At 44.1% G+C, this 20,000-nt stretch overlaps 1 protein-coding gene across 1 annotated transcript in view; it reads right to left on the bottom strand.

The window, feature by feature from the left end:
- LOC130115203 (cell adhesion molecule DSCAML1) overlaps positions 1-20,000 on the bottom strand; it is a 133,458-nt gene that overhangs the window by 12,452 nt on the left and 101,006 nt on the right. The window contains exons 8-22 of the mRNA XM_056282821.1: positions 19,118-19,260; positions 17,074-17,203; positions 14,604-14,882; positions 13,912-14,040; positions 13,497-13,676; positions 11,135-11,340; positions 10,614-10,710; positions 10,208-10,336; positions 9,506-9,673; positions 9,127-9,197; positions 8,659-8,899; positions 5,652-5,798; positions 5,070-5,225; positions 1,028-1,167; positions 554-690 (exon numbers count right to left, since the gene is read on the bottom strand). Of these exons, the coding sequence (XP_056138796.1) occupies positions 554-690; positions 1,028-1,167; positions 5,070-5,225; positions 5,652-5,798; positions 8,659-8,899; positions 9,127-9,197; positions 9,506-9,673; positions 10,208-10,336; positions 10,614-10,710; positions 11,135-11,340; positions 13,497-13,676; positions 13,912-14,040; positions 14,604-14,882; positions 17,074-17,203; positions 19,118-19,260 (2,353 nt within the window). The remainder of the gene's footprint in view (positions 1-553; positions 691-1,027; positions 1,168-5,069; positions 5,226-5,651; positions 5,799-8,658; positions 8,900-9,126; positions 9,198-9,505; positions 9,674-10,207; positions 10,337-10,613; positions 10,711-11,134; positions 11,341-13,496; positions 13,677-13,911; positions 14,041-14,603; positions 14,883-17,073; positions 17,204-19,117; positions 19,261-20,000) is intronic.

The raw sequence follows: 20,000 nt of genomic DNA on the forward strand, positions 1-20,000 counted from the left end.
GAGTGACACAGTGTGTGTTGCTGTAACAGATATTAAAATATTCCTCTGGCGTGGAGATAGCGGTGATCCGAGGAACGATATCAGAGAGATAATGAAAAGAGGAACAAAAGTACTCCCTGTGCGGTGTGTCTGACCCCCCCCCCATCCTACTCTCCTTCCGTCTTTCCAGTCGCACTCATTTACATAGTAATCATCCTGCACTCTGCATGGGGGGCTCGAGAGGGAAGGGGGGAGAGAGAGAGGAGAGAGAGAGAGAGAGAGAGAGGAGAGAGAGCGAGAGAGAGGAGAGAGAGAGAGCAGTGATTTGTGAATGAGGGAAACTGAAGTGGAGAGTGCATATGTATCTCTAGATAGATACATTTATTTGGTGTGTGTGTGTGTGTGTGTGTGCGCGTTCACGTACATAACTGTGAGTGTGTATGAGTATGCAAGGGGTATATGTTTTTTGCTTGTGAATTTATTTATGAATTGCTGATAAACCAGGGTGACACAAGTGTGTCCGTCTCTCTTACAATGGTGTGGTGTTCTTGTGTGTGTGTGTGTGTGTGCATACACATGTGTAGAGTTAAGTGTGTATTTGCTGTCAGCTTGTTTTCTGCCCTCGTTGATGAACAGATGAGGTTGTCCTGGCAACGTGATGAGACGCAGATATGCAAATGAAACTGGAGGGTGAGCTTGCACGCACACACACTGCGGTATGAGGAGAGCTCATTTCACACACATATCCTGCTGCGACTGCAGCACTAGACCACACATGCAGACACACATCTACACACTAACATACACAAAGACCGACAAGGACACACACAATTAAACACCCACACACAGAGTGCAGATCATAATCAAACCCAAATACTATTCTTATCACATTGATAAAACGTGTAATATCATCCTTACAATACATAAAAGAGGATGTTATCACCCTATGCAGCCAGGTCTGCTGGGATTTTATTTTAATTTTACAATAGCTTCCTTTTGTCCCTTATCTCGCCACTGTTCAACTGGCCACACCCCCCATGAAACTCACCGGTTGGCCTGATCCGGGGCTGGAGCAGTAGATGGTGTACTTGCGGATGATTCCATTTGGCTTGTGGGGGGGTAACCAGGATACGACCACACTACTGGCAGAGGAGGGCACAGCTTTGATGCCAGCCGGTGGTCCAGGGTCTGAATCAGATGGGAAGACAGAGAAAGAGAGGGTGAGCCGAACAGACTCTGCCTCTATGTATCTGGACTACATAGCTTTACGAACAACGGCCACTGTCAAATATTTGTTGCATGGCACAACATAAATAATTCAATGAATTTCTCTGGAAGAGAGAGTCTTACAGTTGCATGTGTTTGCGTGTGTATGCATGTAATGAAAGTTTAGAGAATGGACAGGTTTGGTGGTCTGTGGGTGATGGTGGCCGTATGTCAAACACTTGACTTGGTGCTGGCCACGTTATGAACTATCTATCGAAATGTACTAATTCATTATAAACGTGGAAGACAGCAAAGCTGCAGGCAGCCTGAAAAGCAAAAAAACAAAAACAAACACACACACACACACACACACACACACAGTACTGGGGTCCTCAGGAGGGATTCAAGATAAAAAGAGAAAAAAGCCATTTTATTTTTGTCATTGTACAGTTGTTTGGTTACTGCATTTAACCCATCCTGTTGTACAGGAGCAGCCGGTAGCTGTGGTGCAGCGCCCGGGGACCGACTCCTGCTCTTTTTCCTATTGCCTTGGTCGGGGTACAGGCAGGAGTATTAACCCTAAGAGAGATAGAGGTGTCTTTTCTCTATCCCCGTTTCTGTCTGTTTCTGTGTCTGTCTCGCTCTCTCTGTGAGAACGAGACAGAGAAAGACAGTGGGGCTGTTTGCACCATTCCACTGCAATCACTTTTCCATATGCTACAGAGTTGACTGAGGGCAAAGAGAGAGAGAGAGAGAGAGAGAGAGAGAGAGAGAGAGAGAGAGAGAGAGAGAGAGAGGATATATGTTGAGAAGATGCCCCTGGACACTGTCAACACACATCAGGGAGAGAGAGAGACCTGATGAAAACAAAGACATACATGTACGCACACACACGTGCGCACATGCACGCACGCGCACACACACACACATACATACACATACACACACACACACACACACACACACACACACTTAATGCATATACACGTGTGCATATACACACATGCAAGCCCACATACACAAACACAGGTAAAGAGGGTCAAAGACAGATTCACACCAGTGCTGAATTTGATGTCAACGTTTTTTTTATGATGACAACTGGAGAATGTTTACATAAATTAAATAAAAACTCTTGGCTATGGTAGAAAGTTGGAGAATTATGATAAAGAAGAGATGTATGGATAAACTTCCTCAATTTTCTTAAAGGGTCATGAATGGCCACTTTTTGTGTATGTTGTACGTTTGATGTAAAAAAAATTCTCAGCTCAGTAAACAAAAATTGTGATGAAATGTAATGATAATCCCCCCCCCCCATTTCCTCCCCAATTGTACCCGCCCAACCACCCCACTCTACCGAGCCATCCCGGTCGCTGCTCCACCCCCTCTGCCGATCCGGGGAGGGCTGCAGTCTACCACATGCCTCCTTCAATACATGTCGAATCGCCAGCTGCTTCTTTCACCTGACAGTGAGGAGTTTCGCCAAGGGGACGTAGTGCGTGGAGGATCACGCTATTCCCCCCAGTTCCCCTTACCCACCAAACAGGCACACTGACCGACCAGAGGAGGCGCTAGTGCAGCGACCAGGACAGATACCCACATCCGGCTTCCCACCTGCAGACACGGCCAACTGTGTCTGTAGGGACGCCCGACCAAGCTGGAGGTAACACGGGGATTCTATCTGGTGATCCCTGTGTTGGTAGGCAACAGAATAGACCACCATGCCACCCGGACGCCATGTAATGACAATTTTATCACAATTGTAAAACAAGACAAAAATATTAGAAACAGTCAGTTGAGCTGAAGTTTTTAATCCACTCATTTTGTTAAATCTGTCAAACCATACAGTACAAGCCATGCTAAATATCGCCATGGAGGGGGCCAATCACTGGTATGCATACACCTGTCTGCAAAACTTTGTGAAATACACATCGGCAGATAACACGTTCTGACTATGACCCCCCCCCCAAAAAAAACAAAAAAAAAACAGTCAGACAATCATGAACAATCTTGTTTTTAACCTAAGTAGTAAACCAATGCATTGCATTGTCCCTGCAAGTGCTACACTTAGCGAGAAAGAAGAGGAGGAATATATGAACAAACTTTGCATATGATTGACCCACAGGAAGGACAAGTGTTAGGTGCACTGTGCAGAACAGAAATCAGTTGAAATATCACTGCAAACCCGAAGAGACATATGCAGGCACATCATCCTTCATTGTGCTGAAAAATAGGGCATCTTTCAACCTCTCAGGAAAAAACTATTGTGTCATTCCAACAGCTACAGCGACAAGCTCCACAAGAGAAATTATAAGGTAATGTAACACAAACCATCTGTGTTTTACAGCTCTGTCAGCAGTGGTTTCCTCAGAGAGCGAAAAAAAATATCAAAGTTTTTGCAGCTATTTTGTGTTAATATTTTTTACTGTCGACCAAAACTAGAATAATACGAACAATAATCAGATGACTAAAACTAGACTGAAACTGATGGGTTTCATCCGGGTAGCGTAGCGGTCTATTCCGTTGCCTATCAACACGAGGATCGCCAAATAGAATCCCCGTGTTACCTCCGGCTTTGTCGGGCGTCCCTACAGACACAATGGGCCATGTCTGCAGGTGGGAAGCCAAATGTGGGTATATGTCCTGGTCACTGCACTAGCACCTCCTCTGGTCAGTCGGGGCACCTGTTCAGGGGGGAGGGGGAACTGGGGGGAATAGCGTGATCCTCCCACGCACTATGTCCCCCTGGCAAAACTCCTCACTGTCAGGTAGAAAAGAAGAGGCTGGCAACTCCACATGTATCGGAGGACACATGTGGTAGTCTGCAGCCCTCCCCGGATCGGCAGAGGGGGTGGAGCAGCGGCAGGGACGGCTTGGAAGAGTGGGATAATTGGCCAAGTACAACTGGGGAGAAAAAGGGGGGGGAACCCCCCCCCCCCAAAAAAATCTGATGTGTTTCAGCCAAAAGACTGAGACTAAAACATAACAGTTGCTGTAAAAATAACACACACACAGCCCAAAACAATGCATAGATTTTATGAGTAACTGCAGAGAGGAGGCCACACAAACAGGGAGATTTAGTGAGAAAAAAGGGGTATAAAGTCCCTTTCTGAAATGACACTTCTGAGAATCTCCACTCTCTGCTCTCCACTCTTCATTTCCCTTGTCCTCACCATCTCCAGACGCCAGTGCACTTTCCATTCTGGTCGTTGGGAGGGGTGAGGAGAGGCAGATACGGATGTAATCCGCAGCCCACCAGTGTAAGCACAAAATTAATTCTCTCTAAGCCACAAAGAATTAATCCCTCTCCTTGTGCTGGGTGCTGAGCCGGACGTGGTCGCAAACAATAGCACATGCACACACAAAAGCACACACACATATATGCACACCATTCAGGCACACATGTATACAGGCATGCACAGGCATATACCATGTGTATACCTCCTCCCCATAGACACATGATCTTACAAACACCCACCCATCCACACACCTACCCAGGAACCAAGACACACACCCGCTCACACAGAAGTCAACACACAGAGACATGGATGCGCGCATGCGTGCACACACACACACACACACACACACACACACACACACACACACACACACACACACACACACACACACACTCTTGAGCTTCTTAATTCTCATTAGTAGCACTGGTAATGGCACATCAGAGCACAAAGAGGCTTTAATCAGCAACCTCAGCCCTCTAAGACCCCCATGTTTCCCAGGCTCAGGTCTCCCACACAGCAGCCTAGACCCAAAACTGAACCTTCAGGGAGGCACCAAGGATGCATCCAAATGCATGGTATAGCATTGTAGTTAATGAGTTTGGTTTGTCTTTGTAGAAAGATCTGAAATATAGGCTAAAGTTGACTCACAGTCTTCACGGGTCTGGATATAGAGGACGTTGCTACGGACCCCATCTCCAGCCTGGGTGTAGGCCAGCACCTGGATGCTGTAGTTGGTGAACTTTTCCAGGCCTTTAAGCTCTACCTGTTCCTTGGTAGTGGTGATGTTCTGCATCTCCCCCCACTCTGAGAGATAAGAGGGTCAGAGAAATGGTTGGGCTATGGGCTCAGTCATGGCCGTTTTAGACGTTCTTTTACAGGAACTTACAAGGGATGGAAATTTCACATCTCCAAACAGTTGGATGTGGTTTTCCTGTCTTAATCTCCTAATCAAAATTGGAATGGGAGCTAATGATGACGGCTAGGGGAATGAAACCTTACTGTACATTATTTGTCATACTATTTCCACATCTCTTTCGGGTATAATTTCATACTGTACGTATAGCTATGCAAAGTAAGAGAGTGAGAGTAGGGTATTATTGGTACATGTACACACGTACACACGTACACACGCACACACACGCACACACACACACACACACACACACACACACACACACACACACACACACACACACACACACACACACACACACACACACACACACCTACCTCCATCGGGGAATACAGCCCAGAAGACAACACGGTAGCCTTTCAGTACACCATGTAGTGTCATGCGGGGAGGTTCAGCCCATGTTATCACAGCCTCATCTGATGTCACAGAAATGGCTCGCACATTCTGGGGCGGCTGGCTGGGCACTGAAGGAAGACACAAGATAGTAAGGGAGAGAGAGGAAATATAGGGGAGAAAAGGTCAGATAAGTTATCTTAAACTTTGCATGTTCATTTATCTGACCTTTATCCAGCAATCTTCAAATAACAGTTATTAAAAAAAAAAGTCCCTTCTGTGAAAGGTGGAGAAGTACCCTCAACTCAGGGTGAAAATTAAAAAAAGTACAGCCATGAATGTGGGGAGATTCTTCTATAACTGTGAAAGATCTGGATTCTATTCAGCTCAATGCAAAGGACACTTTGTCTCACAAATAATAAATGTGTGCCTGTCTTGACCAAACAACTATACTGAAGGTCCCATGAAATGACACGTAGAGCACCACAAACTTCCATGGCTTGATGCGTATCCGAATAAAACACAACTATCGCACGAGACTTTTTGAGAGGAAGGAAACAGATTTGACCAACAGCCAATAATGGACAAACATTTTTAGAAGGATGTGGACATCGATGTACTGCTGGCTAGTTTCAACTTGGTGGTAGAAGATTCCTTGTCCTCTCTCAATTTACCACCCAATTCATTGGATATTTTTGTTGGTGTACGCTTGCAAGCGCAGGATGACGCAAAAAAAAAAAAAAAAAAGTACTTTTCAGGAAGACAAAATCATTATTTTTATAAATACAAAAATGAAACAAAATGTTTTTTTTTGTGTATTTCTAGAACATAACGTTTAATACATGTAAATTATTAAGTGTAGATAAAAGAGGTAACAAGAATGAACATGCATTTTTCATTTCATGGGACCTTTAAAGAATGAAAATAAAAACCCTTCTGGAAATTGAAATCACATTACCATATTAAACCTGAGATGAGAAAACAAGGCTAGCCATAGATAAAAGCCCATGCTGTGTGTGCAGCCTGATGTATAACGCCATCTCTGCAGCCACCATCTCTCTTTCTGTATAAGCCTCCCTCTGTTCTCACCAGGGGCCAGGTGCCTCTTTTATCGGCTATTCCTGGCCCATTGACCAATAGGCTTTCAGCCTGTGAACAACCACACTGTTGAGGATGAACAGAAGTCAACTTGTGATGGAAAGGAGGGACAGGAAGAGAGGAAGAGAGCAATGAAAGAGAGAGTTTTGGCAAATCACACCAGGGCATCTTTCTGCAGCTGTTGAAGAAAGAGGAGGTAGGGAGGAAGGAGGGAGGATTGGAAAATTGAGGGGGTTCGGGTGATTAAACCACAAAGCTCCAACTATGGGACGTGAAGTCTAACTAATAATCTGGCAAAGAGGATGCATGCCAGTTTACCTCTTCCCATTTACACCTTTAATACTAGTAGGAGAGGAGGTGGATAGAGTGCACAGCAGTAACAAGTGGGAGGGTAAGTGAAGTGAGTGTGTTTAAATAGTTAGTATGAGGAGAGCTGCACACATAAAGGAAAGGGAGTGAGTGTGGAGGGGACACAGACAGTTAAATAAGAATAACAGTGGAGAGATGGAAGGGGAAAATATATAGATAAGTGCAGTATAGAAAAGAACCAAAGGTCATGAAAATACTGTTTTGGAATATGCTGGGATGGGATGGGGGGCTTAAGCGGGGGAGCGGGGTAAAGAGGAGAAAGGGAGGACAGGAGGAAGAGTGTTTAAAGCAAGGGGAGTAAGGAAGGGGAACAAAAAAGATGAAACGAGTGAGCAGGGAGACAATGCACTCAGCTTGGGATAATTACAGCGGGAAGCTAGCAGAGAGAGAGAGGGGGGAGACAAGCTAATTATAATTATTTTTAGTATGCTTGTTGTTATCGCTATTATCATAATGGCCATCAATATCACTGTCGCCACGGTGACAACCACTGGAAAGTACTGGAGGGCTCTGTCTGCTCTGGACCAATGGGGCTCAGCCAACTGTTCGCTGGGTAGATGAACATATATGTGATGTGTGTCTGTGGATGTCAGTTTGTGTGTTTCCCACAGGCTGTTTGTGTGTGTGTGTGTGTGTGTGTGTGTGTGTGTGTGTGTGTGTATATATATATATATATATATATATATATGAGACTTTACTTGTGTGTGTGTGTCTCTCTCTTTCTGTGCCTATGTGTACACACACACACACACAAGCAAACAAAGAGATGGGCAGTGTAGATGACATATGAAAGAGGTGAAAGGGTATGAGAGACAGTGTGTATTTGCAAAATATGTGAGAATGTTGCAACACAAACAAGGGGTGACCAGGACTGAAAACAGACATAGATACCAATTTCTAAGAATTATCCATCTTGGTCTTGGGGAAGTATTACTCTACAATAAATGAATGCCCAAGAAAAGCGCTAGCTCTTTATTCCTAAAGAAGGAAAAGGAATAAAGGGCTATAGCATTTATGTTTCAAAAGTTAAAACAGCTCTATTTATATCATTCAAAAGCACCTGGATTATGACAGAAACTAGCATCTGCCGACAGAATCAATGCCATAATGCTAATACTTGTTGGCCAAGAATAGACAGAAGGTAGCAGACTTTGCATTCTTTCATTTCAATTTGGTCTTCAAGGGGTTGGAGGAAGTATGGCAGGATTTAACACAATTTAGAAAGTGAGAAAGCAGAAAGAATGAGCATGTAGTATTATGGTTGTGAATCAAACTCAACTTTAAACAGGGTGATATTTTCAAGAGTTAAGATATTTGCTGCTCTTTTAACTGTACAATGATGTCGGCTGCTTCTTTCATTTCAGATAGCATGGGAGCCTTTTGTAAATGGACCCTCTTGTCAAGTGTCTACTTGAGCAGGAAGTAAAAGAGTAGAATAACCCTTTGTTGCATGCAGTAGCACTACTTGACTTGTTGACGTTAACCCACTGCTATTGCATGTATGTTGTCTAATGGCACGCTCACCATCCTCAAGTGTTGTAGCATTGATCTCCGAGCTGGAGGGGCCAGTTCCTGCTCTGTTGAAAGCCTGGACCACCACCCCGTACTGGGCAAACTTCTTCAGGTTGTCTAGGGTGTACACCTCACTATCTCCGGTGGCTTTCATCTCCACGATACTGTACTGGCCATTACTACCAGGCCCATTCTCCCTGTAGCCGATCTGGTAACCCCGGATCACCCCATTCTGCAGCTCCTTCCTAGGAGCCTAGACAGAGGCAGAAGGGAGGGATATGCCAAACAATGGTGTCTAATCTGAATCATTGGTCCAAACTATATACCCAAAACACAAAGTAGAAACAGAAAACATCAGCCCAAAAACAGGAAGCAACTTTGTAAAACGGAAACACAAAAGATACAAGGAGAAGGAACAGGCAAGGCAAACTCTCTTTGAGGGAGAAACAGTGGAAAAGGGTGACAGGTCTGATAGTTTACCTTCCAGGTAACCCTGATGCTCTGGGAAGTCACTGGCTGCAGAGTCACATCCATGGGGGGACCATCAGGCTCTGCAGGGAAAGGACAGTGAGGACCAGTCTTTTCTTGTTTGGTAAATCTTTTTTATCTACATAACTGGTATCATACTGCTATATCCTATAAAAACCCTTTAAAAATGTATTTTACAAAAAAACTGAAATGCATGTTTCTCTTGATCCCCTCAAAGTATGCATAGAAAGTGACTTGCCTCTGGAGGGGTATAGTGGCTGATTTCCAGTGACGCCAGCATCTTCAGATTAACATTCCCCGAAAAAATGTTCTCTGAATACTGTGATTTTATCAGCTTAAAGGTATAAAAGGGTTATGTTCAGCATCTTACGTGCTTCTTCCGTGCTGATGGTAAGCTCCTTGCTGGCCTCACTCTTGCCTATGGCATTGTAGGAGTACATGCGGATGCTGTAAACTGAAGCGGGGTGAAGGTCCACGATGTTGGCCTGGTTGTTGGTGGGGGAGATGTTACGGGTAGCATGCTTCACTTCCCAGGAATCTGCCGGTGTGTCCGTGTGTGTTACAGGGAAAGAGAAGCAGAGAAGAAATAGTCAAAACATAATACATTAAGATTTTTACCCCACTATTATATTTTTAATGTGGTAATGTGAATCACAATCAGCCTATATTTTCGTTAAACAATTAGATTTGCATGCATAAAGAATTTGAAGTTACCCATTTAGAAAACAAAAGACCAACACAAGATTGTCAAACAAAGCACAAGAGGTCTCAGGTGATGTAACTCCAAGTTATAAACAGTTGTGTGCCTGACAAGGCAGGGGAAGTCTGTATATCTGTGAACAGCGCAAAAACTATCCACAGTATGGTCATGGTAAATTTACAGCTTTACAAAAAGAAATGAGAATTCAGTTTTATTAAACCTACAGATAAGCCTGCAGACCTCATCCAGGCACTTATTTCATGCGTTATTTTTTCCACAACAAATATCACGCTATTGCATGCAATATGATTTCCATTTTTTCAATTGCATCTTTCGTTTTCTGTGAAATGTATAAATGCTGCATGCACACACCTGTCTTGTTCTTATACTCGATGTCATAGAAGGTAATGATGCTGTTGCCGTCAAACCTCTGTGTCCAGCGCAGGTTCATACTGCGATCTTTCACTTCTCTCACCTCCAACTCTGGGGGGTCTGGGGGCTCTGGGTGCACAAAAAAAAAAAAAAGAAAAAAAAAAAAGAGGAACAGTTTAGGAGTAAGGAAGGAAGGGCACAGAATTCAAGATAGGATTATAGATGTGCAAAAAAAAAAGAGGGACAGAAAACAGCTTGTGGGTATAGACGAGGAATAGTATGAGTCAAAGGAGAGGGGGGGTCACCATTTCCTATGTCTGTTTTACTTCAGGTGTGTGTGCGAGCTTGGCATGTTTTATCGATATAACATGGCAAAGCGAGCACGTCTGTATGAGAGAATGGTTACCTTGCACAGTGAGCTGAATAAGGCCTCGTCCCTCTCCGTAGGAGTTGATGGCATGACAGGAGAAGAAGACCGAATCCCCACGCTCCGCTGGTTTCAACTGGAAAGACAGAGAGAGACAAAGGTAAGAATACGAATAAGAATAAGAATGTTGGCAACAATATGAAGAATATTCATTTACACTATGTTGTATTTTTCTAAATCAAGATTACAAAATGTTATATACATGAAATACAATATGATGAATCAAACAAAGAGGTTGATACTGAGTAAAAGGATGAAGGTTAGAAAATGGAAAGACAGATATAGAGCGATTTTAAAAGATAAGAGATTCAAGGGTAGGGTAAAGCAAAGCAAAACATAGAGCGCAAAGAAAAATGACATTTCAGAGTAAGATAAGTTCCCTTTCCATGGACACCTATCTGACTGTCAACCGAGTCTGACTGACTTAAAGTGAGGAAGAGATTGCATTATGATTTCATCAAGTGGAACGACTACAGAAAGTGAACAGGAGCGTTTCTTACCTTGAGTGTCGACAACACCTCGTCAGTCTTCTCGTTGGGGCTGGTGGTAATGGAGTAGCGAGGGTTGCGGTCGGGGTCAATAACCGTGTCGCCCCTTTCCCAGCGGATGATGATGGGCCATTCCCCCCTGGCTGTGCAGTTCAGCTCCTTCACATGGCCCTTCTTAGCGATGGTGGTGTTGGGGTGACTGGTGATCATAGCTGGGACTGGTGGACAGAAGGAGGAAGAGTGAGGTGGAAATAAGTGTGACATGAGGACGACAGAATGGAAGGAGTGAAAAAAAAAGGGTATAAAGATGAAAAGAGGGCAAACAGCAATGCAGTTTGAGAAATTAAATCACAAAGAAGGGACAGGAATAGTCAATTAAAAGGAATTGTTGGATGGACAGAAATGGAACAAGAAAGAATGGGTGGATTATCATTTGTACAGTAAAAATGAGAGGTGAGGAATGAGAAAGGAGGCAAAGCAGAGTGGAATTTGCTGTTAAAAGGAGGAGCTCAGAGAAGCCAACTTCCATTGCACTGGAGTAATGAAGAGCCACGGTCAATGAGGTAAAGTCAATAAACCACCTCTTTCTTTCTCCAATAGTTAACAGTGAGGGCTCAGTGAATGAGGAAAACCAGAAAGATACACTTTACCTTTCACACACACTTTACACTTTTAATCACTCTCTCACCCCCCCCCACACACACACACACAAGGAGGCAAAGGAGAGAAACGTTTAAATCAATAACACTAACACCAGAGAGAGAGAGAGAGAGAGAGAGAGAGAGAGAGAGAGAGAGAGAGGGACAACACTAGGGCAATATAACCCAGTAAAACTAGTAAATCTAGTGTGTGTGCGCCTGTCTGTGTGAATAAGTTTGCGCAAACACACATGCATGTGTAGCTGTGTGTGCCTACATAGATTTGTGTAAGCAAGGGAATGAGAAGGGAAGCTGAAAATCAAAGAGGAGAAAAATCTCTGTTGTGTGTCCGGGGTCACTCTGCTGTTCAAGGGTGTATACAAAATATTGGCAGCACACTGCGACCGAAAATGCCAAAGCTCATCATATTCATATGTGTATGTGTAAGTATGTGTGTGCGCATGTGTGTGTGTGTGTGTGTGTGTGTGCATATAATGTTAGTGAGGGGCAGGGCAGAGAGATTGACTGCCAATAATGATTAAGCTCAATGCATCTTTTGAAAGTCTATAGACAAATCCCAAGAGTCATGATTTCAGTCATTCAGTTTCTTGCTTCTCTTTGCCTATCATAGCTGCACAAAGATACACTCATGCATGCACATGCGCATACACACATACATACACATAAACACACTGCATCCCTCTCTGTTCCTTTTTTTTTGTCCATGTGCATAGTCCATGTCCACCTTCCATCCACCAATGTCAGTAGATGTGTGCATTTGTGTGAGTGCGTGCATGCGTACATGTGTGTGTGTGTGCATGCGCGCAGAGCATGGGTAATGTTGTCCAAGCTGGCTCATTGGTTTGACACAGTGAGTAAGTCAGAGTGTGTGAAGATCAGTAAAGTGGAACTATTGGAATAGCCTCCCAAATGGCCTCTCGGCAGTCATCTGGATCCCAACACAAGGCCTACAAACTCTTTGAAATTAGCTGATAGGCCAAATCCTTTGGAGAAATCTATAAAACCTCACTCAAACAACACCTCTTGTGTACATAGCTATTTGTGTATTTTTCTTGTGTTCTTGTATTTTTCTTGTGTTTTCTTGTGTTCTATAAAAAAAACAACCCTGTATATCCAAAATTCCTGTATTTAGAAATTATTGTCAGAAATGTCTTTATGCATGCAACTGGGGGGGGGGGGTCTATGAGTACATCTGTCGCCGTTTTACAATGCTGTGATTGCAAACATTCCCACATCCTCTGTGAATAGTACACATGGCCATTGAAACTCTAGTTAATAGTCATGCCCATATTTGCATATGAAACCGATCATTGGTTTCAGTCGTTGTGCCACTGTATTGTTTATAAGGGGTGGGGATACCTGCAGTCAGTTTAGACTGAAGAGGTCACTTAGATGAGTGATGAAACGTATCTGTCAATAAACGTTGTGTCCAGATGAATTGATTCAACCTTCTTTCATCTTCTCAGAATTGGACAAAATATGGCAGACTTTATTAATATTTTCAAATGAATTTTAACAGGATGGCTTTGCCCATTTGCTAGAAATCTGCTCTGTCTGTGGATCTATGTCTGCTGAAAATTACACGGGGATAGAGGAAAAATGCAAGAGCCTCCATGTGCAGTTTAAAACACAAGACAAGACATTGAAAATAAAGTATGATCAACAACTGTGTGCTAGCGGGCTATTACCCTGACATTGTACGTGGGTGTACTTACTCTTGACAGTCAGGACCATACTCTTGCTGATATCTGAGCCCACCCCGTTGGAGGCCTGACAAAGATAGAAGCCACGATCTTCCTCCAAAACATGCCTGATGAGTAAAGAGCCATTGCCCATGATCTGGATTCGGCCCGTCAGAGGAACAGGGTGGTACTGCTGGGGGTTCCCTATGCCAGCTTGATAGAGAGAGATAGGTGGAAAGAAAGAAAGAAAGAGAGAGAGAGAGTAGGTAAGACGTGAGAGGAAGCGAGTGAGGGAAAGGGAAAGACAGGGTGTTAGCATGGCCAACATCTGCACTCTGATGGGACTTGATTTATGGAAAAATTGTATGATCTATGAACATGGCAATGGACAGATGTGCACATACATACAGATAGATACACAGATAAAAATGAAAGGTGGGTCATGTACCTAGTGTACCTTTGGCATGTTTCCACATGACCTTGGGTGGGGGGTATCCATCTACAGAACAGTTAAGGACCCCTGCCTTTCCGTAGATCCCATCCTGGTTGTTGGGCTGCACCACAAACCGAGGAGGCACTGGGTGAGAACAGAGTGAAGATATGATCATTTAAATACAAACCTTTATCAAACTAGTCATTCATTTTCAAATGCTCTCATTGTTGGTGCCAGAGTAAAAGTTTCCCAGTGGACTATCTATTTCTATTTCTGATAAAAATAGTCCTACCTGTGATTGAGATCATAATAATGTCATGTCTGTGTGATACACAGACTATTTATTTAGTGTAATAGATATTACACTTATTTTTACACTTATGCATACATTATCCATATGTTGATTGTGCTGCAAATGTGTGTCTATTTGTATTTTGTCTATTTGTATATATTGTATTTATTTCATTTTATTTTATTTGTACCGCTGGGCTGTTGCACTTAATTTCATTATACAGCTGTGCAATGACCAATAAAGGCATTCATTCATTCATTCATTCATTCATCTCTTGTGGCAGAATATATAATAGCCATGGTTTCCAGCAAAACCAACCCTTTCCTTTTCTTTCCTACACCCTTCCGCCGTAACCCTTTCTCAATTCCTTCTTCGTTTCTTTCTTCTGTCACTAACTTTCTCCCTCCCTACTCACCCGTGACTGTGAGCTGCCGCTCTGAGCTAACGGTGGCGGCGTCGTTGCTGGCGATGCAGGTGTAGTTGCCGTTGTGCTTGAGCGACACCTTGGAAATCTGCAGAGAGCTCATGAACTCCTTGGTGTCAATGGTGATACCCGAGGAGGGCACGATCTCCTGGCCGTCCTTGCGCCAGGTGATACGTATGGGCATGTCTCCGGACGACACCACGCAGGCAATGTACATCAGCTTACCGATGGAGGTTGGCGGAAAGTCAAACGGCTGGATCAGCGGGGGCACTGACGGAGGGAGAGAGGAGGAGACGGAGGGGAGTGAGTAAGCGAGATATGGGGAATAGTCCGAGAGTAGTGGGCAGCGGGGAAGGGAAGACAAGAGGGAAGGTTAAAAGGAAACATAATTGAAAAAAAGCAGCAGGAGGGGGAATAGTAGGAGTGAAAAACTGATACGAGGATATATTTACAGGAGATGGAAAACAGAGATTGAGTGATGGATAATTTATTGTGAGCACAAAGAGAAAAGAAGAAAGAGCAGGAGAGGATAGAAGCAACAGGTGGAATTAAAGGGGCGAAAACAGAGCGAGGCATAAAGGGAGAGGCAATAAAGAAAGAATAAATGCAAGAGTTAGAGGGTTGCTTAAATGAACAGGGTGAGGGAGAGGTGAGGAGGGAGATTTGAGGCAGAGATGAATAAAGGTGGGTTAGAGAAAAGACAGGGAATTCGGATGTGAAGATACAAGGAGAATATGGTAAAACAGATTTGAAGATTTGGGGCCACAGAAAGGACATGGGGCATAGGGAGGAGGGGGATGAAAAGGAAAGAGGAGGTGTGGCAGGAAACACAGAGAGACAGAGAAGGCAGTGTAAGACAGAGTTTGAATTTTGAAATGTGGTGATTCAAAGTCTGCCATTTTCATCAGACAGATTGGGTAGTGAAATACTGGCTCATCTGTCTGTCTGTCTGTGTGTCTTCTTCCATGCCTATATGATTGGCGGGGGATCAATAATCTGTATCTTTCAATACGTCACCTAAATCTGGACCTCAAGAGCTTCCAAACCACCAGAGCGTGGCCTACTAGCCCACTACCCACCCTACAGCCCCTCTGTCCCCCTACCAACCCCTTCAGCCCACTCTGCCCTGCCCTGCTCAAGCCAGCCCATAATAGTTGCTCTAATTAGAGGCCCATCCACAGAAAGAGGAATGGTGTTGCCATGGAGATCAGTGGAGGTGATGGCAGTGGTTTGGAGGGAGGGAGGTGGTGTTGGTGGGGGGGTGGGGTTACAGCTGAGACATCTGGGGGATTTAATCTGGGCCTCGTTAAAATTCATCTAATTAAATCAGAGACATGACGGCCATGCACACACACAAGCACACAGCCACAATGATGTGCAGGAAATGCACGCACACAAGTGCACACACAAATGCATTTCTGCATAAACGCACACAGACTCACATGTGCAAACAGATTTAAACGAACAAAAAATATATGCACACACACACACACACACAAACAGAACATGGTGCACCACAAGCTTCATGCACTAGTTGAAGTCAAACTAAAAAACATTTCCAACACAAAATGACAATGTCCTAACACAAACATGTCATGCTATAGCCACACAGAGCAGAGCAAAAATCACACAAAATGTCATATGTAACACGTATAGTACATTGACACTCTATCACTCTCACATACTGTAAGTGCATGCACAGGCACACATACACAACCTTACACATCTCCTCCTCTATGTAATTGCTGACTGGTTCACAGAGGCCAGGCCGCTCCGTCCCTAATCAGGGTTCATTAGAGGCAATGCATGTAGCTTCCTTTTTCCCCTCTCTTTTCCCCCTAGGACCATTCTGCTCTTGATCACTCATGCTTACGCCGCCATTGTCACACAGTCTCCCCCTCTAAAGTTCATTGTTTTGTTTTTTTCTTTTCCTTTATCAAACCTTTGACAGTAAATCAATATCCCAGTAGATAAAAACGTACACATATGCCATGATGACATAATTATTTCACCTACACCCACCTCATAAAATAGTTCGCTGGTCTTGTGACAAGTATATTAACAGCAATACCCTACAGCACAAGATGGTCCATGTATTTGAGTGCCTTCCTCTAGCTGACATCTTTATGAAGTGACTCAGTCATCTATCTCATGTATGTGACTGTCCAAGGTGGGAAATTAAACCCAGCTATAAAGTAAATGCTGGTGAGTTGCGGCTTGTGGCAGGTGTTTTTTTTTCTAATTCGCTGGTCAGTTTGCAGGGGCGTTTAAAATCTGAGAAATGTCTTGTACATTCAAAAGGCTCAAAGTTTGGATTTACCTGATACTGTAAGGTAAGGTAAAAAATGTAGTTTCCCAGTGTTTGACCACCCGACCCAGAGTTCACCATGGTGTCTAAAAAGCGCTCTGATTGTGAAATGCTCAAAAGCGACCATGTTCACAGAGTGTCAATGATGCTGACCTTTGACGGTGACGTATATGGTCTGTGTGATGAAGAGCTGTGGTTGGATGAGAACACTGCAGACGTAGGCCCCCTCGTCCATCCCCTTCTGAACATCACTTAACTTCAGAGTCCCATTCTCATACACAACCTGGACACACACACACGAAAAAAACCATCGGAAATGCTAGACCGCTGTTAGACCTACCGATGGTCACAGTTATGCTTTGGACCTACATTTTCTCCACTTTGTTGAAAATCCTTTTGGGCCCAGAGATAACTTGCCCATCAAAAGCAATGGACAAAGGTAAATAAGGATATTTATGAAAGGAAGCAGCTCACAAGGTCAACAGAAAACAGCAGTAATCAGAATTTGGTTTGACAATGACAGGGTTTTTTGTTTTTACAGCGGGCAGCTTTATATGGTGCATATTCTGCAGCATAATTTACAACAGGTGAATGTTATTTTATGAAACATAAATTAAATTTTACATCAGAGGGAGCCCCCTGGATGTGTAAAAAAAGCAATATTTCTTAAGAAATAAAATGTGTTCGAAAAAAAATTGTTATTTTCCAATTACCTATGTCATTATAATAACAGTACAGGTTTTTGTCTATTCTGCTGCCTATCAACACAGGGATCGCCAGTTTGAATCCCCATTTTACCTCCGGCTTGGTCTGGGGGTAATAGCATGATCCTCCCACATGCTATGTCCCCCTGGTAAAACTCCTCACTGTCAGGTGAAAAGAAGCGGCTGGCGACTCCACATGTATCAGAGGAGGCATGTGGTAGTCTGCAGCCCTCCCTGGATCAGCAGAGGGGGTGGAGCAGCAACAGGGACGGCTTGGAAGAGTGGGGTAATTGGCCAGGTACAATTGGGGAGAAAAAAAAAAGGGGGGGATATTACAGGTTTTTGGTGTGTTTGTCTACATATAATTTTTCTATCATTACAATGATATTTCAAATTCCCCCCATGGTCTGACGTAGCGTCATCGGATGCTAAAATGAAAAGAAAAAAAAGGGGAGAGTGTTTCAATGTCAAGTGCTGGAAAGCATAAGTGAGGGATGGACTTCGACAGCGTTATGAGGAAATTTGCGAGGATGAAGAAAAGGAAATTACAGTTCAAGTAGCGGCCCACCATGTGTTACAGCTGACAAGACTACCTATGGGTGAGTATACCTTTTCTTAGTTATATAAAATATAAGAAAGACCCTCTGGACAGTTGAAATGCAGCCTGTTGGCGTCTGGGTAGCCTAGCAGTCTATTCCATTGGCGACCAACATAGGGATCGCCGGTTCGAATCCCCTTTGTTACCTCCGGCTTGGTCGGGCGTCCCTACAGACACAATTGGCCTTGTCTGCGGGTGGGAAGGCGGATGTGGGTATGTGTCCTGGTCGCTGCAATAGCACCTCCTCTGGTTGGTCGGGGCACCTGTTCAGGGGGGAGGGGGAACTGGGGGGAATAGCGTGATCCTCCCACGCACTACGTCCCCCTGGTGAAATTCCTCAGTCTGGTAAAAAGAAGCGGCTGGCGATTCCACATGTATCGGGGGAGACATGTGGTAGTCTGCAGCCCTCCCCGGATCAACAGAGGGGGTGGAGCAGCGACCAGGATGGCTCGGAAGAGTGGGGTATTTGGCCAGATAGAATTGGGGAGATAAAGGGGGTAAAATCCAAAAAAAGAAAAAGAAATGTAGCCTGTCAATTACATAGGCTATAGTTTTATCATATAAAGCAACCACACCGTAAAATGAAGGCTGAGTCGTTGATTGTAAATTCACTCAACAGCTATCACTCGTGTCACTTAATCTTCCTTTTTGAAATAGCCTACTCAAACGGGATTGTCATTTCTATAATCCTACAGGGCTGATAGGCTACTAAAATTCTGTATTAATCACTCAGATATCCTTTTGTTATGAACATACAGATTACTCGGGGGCTCCCTCGATGTGAGAAAAACCCAAACGAGGGAAAAACAAATGACACGACTGTGCATATTATACTAATTTAAAGTATAATAAGCGATAATCCTCTGGCCAACAGGAATCTGAACGCTAACTCTACCTGGCGATGGTTGTCAGGGAGAAGAAGACCCTCCTTGTACCAGTTGATGGAGTAATATGGGTAGCCAATCACACGGCAATTTATGAAGGTGTTCCTTCCAGCCACTGCAGTGATGTTCTTCATCGGCCGAATTCTTGGTGGACCTTAGAGAAAGAAAGACAGAAGCAGAGAGAGAGAAAGAGAGAGAGAGAATAGGACAGTTGCAGGAGAGTGAAGAGAAGGAAAGAGGGAGTAAAAATAATCGTATTAGTTTATGGTGTCAGAACCGGGGCGTGGAATTTTAGGAGTAAAGGGGGGGGTGATGGGGGGAGGGCAATTGGGGAGAAGGGGAGGAACAGAGAAAGAGAAAAGCATGAAGGGATGCGAGTGTAGAGTGAGAAGACAAAATGTAATTTTAAGACAAAATGTTAGTCCGCGGTGGTGTAGCAGTCTAAGCATCGGCTTTGTGTCGTTGCAGTTGCCCACTGGGGACTGGGGTTCGCGCCCCGGTCTCGTCAGATCTGACTATGGCCGGACTCGATGAGGCAGCAATCATTGGCAACGCTGTCTTCGGGAGGGGGGCAGAGTCGGCTTGTGTTCGTCACGTGAATGCGTCTCTGTGTGTGTCGGAAAAAACAGTGGTTCGGCTTGGAGTCGCCTTGTCACGAAAGTGGGGAGGCGGTCTCCTTCGAGACTGCCGACCGGAGAGATGCAGTTGGCGAACGCATGCAGTCGAGAGTGGGTGTTTGAATTAAAATAGGGATCGATTGGCCACTAAATTGGGAGAAAAAAGGGAAAAATCAGAAATAAATTTATAAGACAAAATGTTGGGTTTTTTTTTTCCAGTTGGGGTTTAATTTGCTTGTTTTCTCTGTTGTGTTCCTCTCTAACTTAATGTAGGTAG

This window comes from Lampris incognitus, chromosome 7 (assembly GCF_029633865.1).
Source record: "Lampris incognitus isolate fLamInc1 chromosome 7, fLamInc1.hap2, whole genome shotgun sequence".
Lineage (NCBI taxonomy): Eukaryota > Metazoa > Chordata > Actinopteri > Lampriformes > Lampridae > Lampris > Lampris incognitus.